The following is an 8895-nucleotide window of genomic DNA, read 5'->3' on the forward strand; positions in this document are numbered from 1 at the left end:
GTTAATTTCAACCAAACCAGAGTGGTGATTATTGGAACAGTGGAAAGATGAACCAAGACGGCTTATGGTAGTTTTATTGTGTTTCTGTCCACTTTGAATGAAGTGTGTTTTACGATGATTAAAAGTACTGATTATTTACATAGAGTCTGGTGGGTTTGGCGAAGGCCTGTTAAAGAGCGAAGATTACAATAGATCTTATGAATAAATGCTTATTTACATACGTCCTTTCGTCATATGGTTGCTGAGAGAAGAGATGACAGGAAGGAGAGAAAGATCAACTGAAGGTTTAATGACCAAACCTGCTCTGTGTAGCCGAAGCTGAGGGTTGTAAACAGCGTCCAGTAGCTCCCGTTGTCGCTCGTTCTCCTCTTTTGAACGACAAAGTTCCTCCTCGTACTCTGCTATCGTTCTTTCAAACAGCCCAAATATCTCTTCAGCAGCCGCAGTTAGTCGCTGCTCCACCAACGCTCTCAGCATCTGGACTTTACTCATTTTACCTCTTTCAAAACACAACAAAGACACTCTGCTAACACACGTTTCTGCTAAGCACCATCTTGTTCAAAGTGTGAAGTTAGCCGCAGTGAAGACTACAGCTTCCGGTGCAGATCAGTTGCTGAGCTTCAAAATAAAATTCCGGAAATGTTCAAGACTTACTCAGAAATACACACAAAGAAGATTAATGATTAAAATACACTTTGGAAGAAAGACAAATACTGTTAATATTATTTTTTAATATAATAAATGTACATTATTATAAGTCTTACACATGACATTACAAAAACAAAGACGGACTCAAGATTTCACAATTTGTAATTCCTCACAGGGTTTGTCCAGCCAATACCAGGAGATAAATCCCTCCCAGAGTCACTGCAGTACCTCTAAAACGCCTTCAACCTTTGTTGGGTTTAGGGTGGGGTTGGGTACCAAAACTCTGTACTTTCTAGGGTACCAACCAGATTAGGCCGGTACTACCGGGGACCAAATCCCAGTGATTTCTAGACCTACAGCCCGTTTTACGACCACGTCTTTTGCCTCCTGTTTTTGATACCTTCGCCTGAGATTGTACTTTGTACAATAAACTTCATTACCTCTTTACCTCTACCACTGAGTCGTGCTTTTGAGTCCTCTGAGCTCCCTGACAACTAGTAAATAATGTGTAATGTGTTCCCTTCATGAATTCTTCATGTATTAATCTTGTATTGGTGCTGTATACTGTTAGTTATTGTTGATGTGGCCTTGTTGTCCATCTTAAGTCTTATTTTATTTATTTACTTAATTCTTTTCTCAACTGACTGCCCCAGAGACAGAATGCTGATGTTGAACATGTCTTTAAAACACCAGATTACATTACATGACAACATTTTTAAAAGTTTGACCCCAAACCCTTTTATATTTTGGACAATGATTACAGATTTGGACAATAACACTTATCTCACTCGTAGTCCATCTTTGCAAGGGTTACATGTGTATTAGTTTATGCATCTGTGTGCGTTAATGGCTGCTTAGCTAAGTGTTGTTAATGCACTACATGACATGACAACATTTTTAAAAGTTGGACACTGATGCAGACAGATGCAGGAGTGTGAATTAACAGGTTTTATTCAAAGTACTCAAGTGTCAAGTCCAGGTTTCCAGGGCGGAGAACAGGTCAGGTGAATTCCGGGAAGGAGCGGGTCCGTCAGAGAGAGACAGTAGGCCGGCTAGCGGTGGGGTCCAGTGGTGGTGGTTCTGGTTCGGTGTATGGCAAAAGTGGAGTGGTAGCAGGAGTTAGGTTCCAAAGGCAGCTGGAGGTACAAGAGAAGGGATCAGGACAGGCAAACATACAGGTAGACTTAAACAGACAGTCTTGACTATGATCTGACGCAGAGTGGAGGAATGACCGGGTATATGAAGCAGAGGTTGATTGTGGCAGATGAGAGGCAGCTGGAACCCTGACTCCCGCACACCAGACTCCACTCCTGCAATTAGGACAGACAGAGGGAGGGAGAGAGGAGAGACAGAGAAGCTACCTAGGAGCAGCAGGCCTAACAGTTATGGATTAATCAGACTGGCTGGCCAGGCTAAACAATAGCCATGTTAGCTAAGAGAGCTGACACAGCAGCCCAATAATCGGCCGTCGGACCGTCTGGCGAGGTCAGTGACTCGAGTCTGTTCGGTGCGTCCCGTGCCGTCGTCTGTCCGAGGAGCCGTCGGCCTTCATTTGGGCCGACCCGACATGTTCATTTCGGAGAGGGCAGTCGGGACTCACCCGGAAATGGCGAGCGGATGAGCCTCTCAAAATCTGACGAAAATCTTTTAAACTGATCTTTGTTGATCTGAAATGAAGACAGATTCAGCAACTGCACGGCCTATTTCTCTCTTAAAATGTTTTCAGAAACACGTTTCGGTGAACTATTTTAGTCCAATATGAGATCGTATTCTGAACAAGCCGCCATGACAGTCTGGCTGTGAATTTCCGGAGAGAAAAGAACCACGTGACGCGTTCGTCCAATCAGCTGCCGGTTTTCATTTTCTGGGAAATAATCAGACTGTTAATGGAAACAATACAGAGCAGCGCCGCCTGCTGCTATGGAGACGTATTACGTTTCGCGCATGTGCAGAGCGTACGCTCAAGTCGGCATCGCCTCAGTGTGTTCTGAGGCACTTTTTGGACCTCGGGGACCCGACTGATCAGTTCGACTGGCTTTTCTGCCGACGGTCGGCACGTCTGGTTGGTGTGTCAGCACCCTAAGGCTAATGTTAGCTCTAATGTTAGAGGCATGGGTTCATACATTGGCAAGGATTTACAAACATTTCAAAAGCATCGCACAAATCCCAACAACAGAACGGATGATAGACACATATACAGTCCATAATTTACAGTGCTATCTTGGGCTACATCCTTGATAAAAACGAACGCCAATCCCTCTAGATAACCCTTGGAGTCCGCGAAACCCAAAGTGCGATGGCTGCAAGGCAGACGTCATGAAATATTGTGCAAGATCTGTAGTGAATTGAAAATGCACATTTCCCATTTCCATTCATTTTATACATCCATTCAAAAAGCATCAATGCATTTTTGGGTGTAATAGCGGTGTAATAGGGTGTAATAGCCCACGCCCATTTTGACAAATCAGTACATCATCGTTTCATAAAAATCACATGAGCCCTTCATGAGATATACATTTTTTTGTAATTGTAGCGCCCTCTAACGGCCAATCTATGCCAAATTTGGTCCAGAGCCTCAGAGTGGCATGGCAAACTAGCCTGGGTAAACCCTGACGAACTTCCGGCAAATTTGAGATCTGCTCTGCACGTCAGTCTGGCGAAGAGCCCATTCAAACTCATTTCCAATGTCCCCGAAATCGAGGCACCAATCACAACCGCTGAGGCGGGCTTTACTCGACGCCGATAGCGCAGCGTCGGCGAGCAGCGAGCAGCTTTTTGTTTACATTCAACATGACGGCTACCGAAGAGCAGCGTCACCTGGATCGTTGGTCTGATTGGTTGAAGGACTATCCAATGGCGCCCAGAGGCATTTGAGCGGCGTTCGTTGGTGACGCCCCTTTGGAAATGAACAGTGAATGAACCTTTCCCAGACCCACTCTCAGTTACAACTGAGAAGGGTCTGGTGTCAACCAGGCTAATGGCAAACAAGAATCTTAAGTTCCCAGTTAATAGCATTTACTTTGGCCGAGGTATGCAAAGGTTCATGTTTTTAAACATTAAAAAATGAAGTTCCCCGGGCTTGGAAACCTAATAAAACACTTTAATAATAATTTTGGGCCATTTTTCAACTGAATGTTTTCTCTCCAGTATTACATGTCATACCACTTTTAGAGACTTCATCATTGAACATCAGAGTTTAAACCTGACAAATGGTGCTAAAAAATAATTTTTAAAAATTGATCCCAAAAACAAAACGAAAAAAAATAAGAGTTTAAACCTGACTGGTCTCCTTCCAATCAGTACTGTCAGTCTCAGATTCAGAACAGTCTCCAGTCTGGTCTTCAGCTTCTGTTTTTATCAGTTTTTGTTTGAGTTTGTTGCAGCTGTGAGGAAGGACGACATTTATGTGTTTTGACTAGTGAATGCCAGGCAAACCGTTTGTGACAAACACTGCAGCTGAAAGGTTTCTCTCCTGTGTGGATTCTCATGTGGTGCATCAGATTCCCCTTTCGTATAAAATGTTTACCACAAACACTGCAGCTGAACTGTTTCTCTCCTGTGTGAAGTGCCATGTGTTGTGTCAGGTGTACCTTCTGTGTAAATCTTTTGCTGCACACTGAGCAGCTGAAGGGTTTCTCTCCTGTATGCGTTATCGTGTGTATCCGTAGTTGCGACTTGTGCAAAAATCTTTTAACACAAACTGTGCAACTGAAAGGTTTCTCGCCTGTGTGGATTTTCATGTGTAGCCTTAAGTTTCCACTATCTGCAAAAGATTTCTTACACTCAGAGCAGCTGAAAGGTTTTTCTCCTGTGTGAGTTCTTATGTGTCTCTTCAGAGTTGTTTTGGCCCCAAATCTTTTTCCACACTCAGAGCAGCTAAAAGGTTTTTCATCAGCACTAGATCTCGAATCACTGGCAGGAACTTCCTCATTTTTCCGAGACTTTAAACCTGACCGAGGATCTCTGGTCTCCTCCCAATCATCATAACTAACTTCAATCTCAGCTACAGAAGAGTCTCCAGTCTGGTCTTCAGTCTCTGGTTGTAAAAGAGGATGTGGATGTGAGTTCCTGGCTGGTTCTGGTCCTCCAAAGTCCTCTCCGTCAGCTTCAGTTTCCATGTGTTGAGTTTTTCTGCTGACTGGAGGCTCTGCCTCTCTGTTCTCCTCCGTTTGACTCTGATGAAGCTGTGATGACTGACGACCGACACATTTATGTTTTTTGATCTGTAGACGCCACGCAAATCTTTTGTCACAAACACTGCAGCTGAAAGGCTTCTCTCCCGTGTGGATTCTCATGTGTTTCTGTAAATTTCCACTCAATGCAAACGATTGCTTACAAACTGAGCAGCTGAAAGGCTTTTCTCCTGTGTGAGTTATCATGTGTCTCTTGAGATGCGTCTCGGTTCCAAATCTTTTCGGACACTCTGAGCAGCTAAAGGATTTCTCTCCTGTATGAGTTATCATGTGGTTCTTTAGACGCTGATTGGTTCCAAATCTTTTTTCACAAACTGAGCAACTGTACGGTTTCTCTCCTGTATGCATTCTCATGTGTATCCTTAAATTTCCACTCGATGCAAAAGATTTCTTACAGATTAAACAGCTGAAGGGTTTTTCTCCTGTATGAGTTCTTATGTGTATCTTCAGAATTGTCTTGGTGCCAAATCCTTTCCGACACTCAGAGCAGCTGAATGATTTCCCACCAGCACTGCATCTCGAATCACTGAGAGAGACTTTATAATTTTTCCAAGAAAAACGTCCACTGCTTTCCTTCCAGTCACTGTCATCAGTCTCAGGATCAGAAGAGTCTCCAGTCTGGTCTTCAGTCACTTGTTGTAGAAGTGGATGTGAGTTCCTGGCTGGTTCTGGTCCTCCACAGTCCTCTCCATCAGCTTCTGTTTCCATGTGTTGAGTTTGTCTTTGATGAAGCTGTGAGGACTGAGCTTGCTCTTCATTATCTTCACTTTTCACAGGGACAGGAGTGAATGGGAACTTGGTGATATCAGCCTCCTCCAGCCCTTGAAGCTGCTCTCCCTCTTGACTGCTCCACAGTTCCTCCTGTTCCTCTTTAATGTTTAGGGGGGGCTCTGGCTCCTGCTGGTCCACACTGGAGCTACACTCCTGCTGCTCAGGGGGAACCTCTTCTTTAACCACCAACAGTTGCTCAACATCTGTAGGGAACACTGAAACACAAATTAAGGAAAACTGTGATTTCAAGCTAACTGGGGGTGTAACAGTGTGCATATTCTTCTCTGTTTGATGAATCTGTGAGGAATGACGACCGACACATTTATGTTTTTTCATGTGATGAAGCCAGGCAAATCTTTTGTCACAAACACTGCAGGTGAATCGTTTCTCGCCTGTGTGGACTCTCATGTGTTTCTGTAAATTTCCACTCAATGTAAAAGATTTCTTACAAACTGAGCAGCTGAAAGGTTTCTCTCCTGTATGAGTTCTCATGTGTTTCTTTAGATCTCCACTGGTCCCAAATCTTTTCTGACACTCAGAACAGCTAAAGGATTTCTCACCAACACTACATCTCTCATCGCTGATACGAACATCCTGATTATTCAGAGAGTTTAAAGCTGACTGAGGTTCTCTGGTCTCCTTCCAATCAGCACTGTCATCAGTCTCAGGATCAGAAGAGTCTCCAGTCTGGTGTTCTCTCTCTGGTTGTAAATGTGGATGCGAGTTCCTGGCTGGTTCTGGTCCTCCACAGTCCTCTCCATCAGCTTCTGTTTCCATGTGTTGAGTTTCTCTGCAGGCTGCAGGCTCTGCCTCTCTGTTCTCCTCAGTATCACTCTGATGAAGCTGTGACGAGTGACGGGCAACACATTTATGTGTTTTGATCTGTGAATGCCGGGCAAATCTTTTGTTACAAACACTGCAGCTCAGTCTTTTGTCTCCTGTGTGGACGATCATGTGTGTCTGTAACTGATGCCTCCAAGGAAAAGATTTCTTACAGACCGTGCAGCTAAAAGGTTTTTCTCCTGTGTGAGTTCTCATGTGTTTCTTCAGATCACCAGCGCGCAAAAAGCTTTTATCACAAACTGAGCAATTAAATGGTTTATCTCCTGTGTGGGTTCCCATGTGTCGTTTCATGTGTGTATTCGTTCTAAATGTTCTCCCACACTCAGAGCAGCTAAAAGGCTTTTCTCCTGTGTGAGTTCTAATGTGTGCCTTCAGATGTGTCTTGGTCCAAAAGGTTTTCCCACACTCAGAGCAGAGAAATGATTTCTCACCAGCACTAAATCTCGAATCACTGACAGGAACTTCATCATTTGTCGGAGAGTTTAAACCTGACTGAGGTTCTCTGTTCTCCTCAGTTTGACTTTGATGATGTTGTGAGGCCTGACGGCCAACACATTTATGTCTTTTGACCTGTTCGGGCCAGCCAAATCTTTCGTGACAATCACGGCAGCTGAATCTTTTCTCCCCAGTGTGGACTAGCATGTGGTATGCCAGATTTTCTCTGGTTGTACATTTTTTAGGACAAACTAAACAACTAAATGGTTTGTCTTCTGTATGAGTTAACATGTGTCTCTTCAGATGTTGCTCACGGCCAAATTGTTTCCCACACTCAGAGCAGCTAAAAGGCTTATCCCCTGTATGGATTTTAATGTGTTCCTTTAGATGTTGCTCACGGCCAAATCTTTTGTCACACTGAGAGCAGCTAAAAGGCTTCTCTCCGGTATGAGTTCTCATGTGTTCCTTCAGATGTCGCTCACGGACATATCTTCTCCCACACTCAAGGCAGATAAAAGGTTTTTCAACAGAACTACATCTCAAATCACTGATGGGAACTCTCCAGTCTCCAGTCTGGTCTTCAGTCTCTGGTTGTAAAAGTGGATGTGGATGTGAGTTCCTGGCTGGTTCTGGTCCTCCACAGTCCTCTCCATCAGCTTCTGTTTCCATGTGTTGGGTTTGTCTCTGATGAAGCTGTGAGGACTGAGCTTCCTCTTCATCATCTTCATTCTTCACAGGGACAGGAGTGAATGGGAACTTGGTGATATCAGCCTCCTCCAGCCCTTGAAGCTGCTCTCCCTCCTGACTGCTCCACAGTTCCTCCTGTTCCTCTTTAATGTGTGGGGGGGGCTCTGGCTCCTGCTGGTCCACACTGGAGCTACACTCCTGCTGCTCAGGAGGAACCAAATCTTCAACCACCGACAGCTGCTGCACATCTGCAGGACAGAAGGAAATACAGACACATTACTGACCAACACTCAAATTAGGGGTGGACGGTATACCGGTTTTGTCACCAGTGTCACGTTCTGTCACTTTCTGCCACAACTTAGCACCCAAAGACATGTATAGTGATGTGTTAAGAACATCAAATAACTTAGAGTTACTTGGAGTTAACCACTACATAATCATCTTTTGATTCAGAGTGTGCACAAAGATCTGAGGGGCTTTTCACAGACGGGTCCTTTGTGCGTTTTTGAGAGGGAGAAAGAGAGCAAATGAGTGAGAGCGAAGCAAGAAGGGAATCAATGCACTGCACGCAACTCTACAACGAAGATCGAAAAGGAATGGGACTGTCGTAGGGAGATTGTTCTGGTTGATCGATTGCGAATTGCGTCATTCTCTTGGTTGGATAAAAAATGAATATACATTGGAGGCCAGCCCAAGTCTATGTGGAAAACATATTTGTTTTTAAGATTATTTTTATTATTATTTTAATTTTGGGGGCTTTTCCCTTTATTCGATAGTGACAGTGGATAGACAGGAAATGGGGAGAGAAAAAGAGGGGATGACATGCAGCAATGGGCCACAGATTGGATTCGAACTTGGGCCGCTGCAAAGGACTCAGCCTACATGGGGAGAACGCTCTTACTGGGTGAGCTCGAGGCCGCCCCTGGAAAACAGTTTTATTGCTCAGATCACTCACAACTCAACAGCAGCATGGCCGTACCCGGTTCGCATTGGCGGCAGACTAAACCAGTTATTCCAGATGTCCAGGGTGTCCAGTTTGATGTGCTTTGTGGATTTCAAAGGCTTACAAGTAGGCACTGGGCCTGTGGCTTTGAGCCATCCGGAGGAAACTCATTTCGGCGGCTTGTATCCGCAAAGCTAGTTCTTTTGGTCACTACCCAAAGCTTATAACAATAGGTAAGGGTTAGAATGTAGATTGACTGGTACATTGAAAACCTTCAGGGTTATCTCCGTCTTGAACAGTTTTGTACAATGCCTGCAGATGCTGCAGCATCCCCCCTCTCTATTTAGACCCTTGAACTCCTGATGGTGCATCAAG

General features: G+C 44.5%; 2 protein-coding genes across 2 annotated transcripts in view; both read right to left on the reverse strand.

The window, feature by feature from the left end:
* Window positions 1-5584, reverse strand: part of LOC116050087 (zinc finger protein 605-like) — a 17056-nt gene extending 11472 nt beyond the window's left edge. The window contains exon 1 of the mRNA XM_035993439.1: window positions 4709-5584. Coding sequence (XP_035849332.1) covers window positions 4709-5549 — 841 coding nt within the window. The 5' untranslated portion in view covers window positions 5550-5584. The remainder of the gene's footprint in view (window positions 1-4708) is intronic.
* Window positions 5585-5708: 124 nt separating this feature from the next.
* LOC116050085 (gastrula zinc finger protein XlCGF46.1-like) lies at window positions 5709-7551 on the reverse strand (the record flags this gene model as incomplete). Its single annotated transcript, XM_031300118.2, has 1 exon — window positions 5709-7551. A coding segment is annotated over exon 1 (1641 nt), but the record flags the coding sequence as incomplete, so codon positions are not given.
* Window positions 7552-8895: the final 1344 nt, after the last annotated feature.

Source organism: Sander lucioperca, chromosome 16 (genome assembly GCF_008315115.2).
Source record: "Sander lucioperca isolate FBNREF2018 chromosome 16, SLUC_FBN_1.2, whole genome shotgun sequence".
Lineage (NCBI taxonomy): Eukaryota > Metazoa > Chordata > Actinopteri > Perciformes > Percidae > Sander > Sander lucioperca.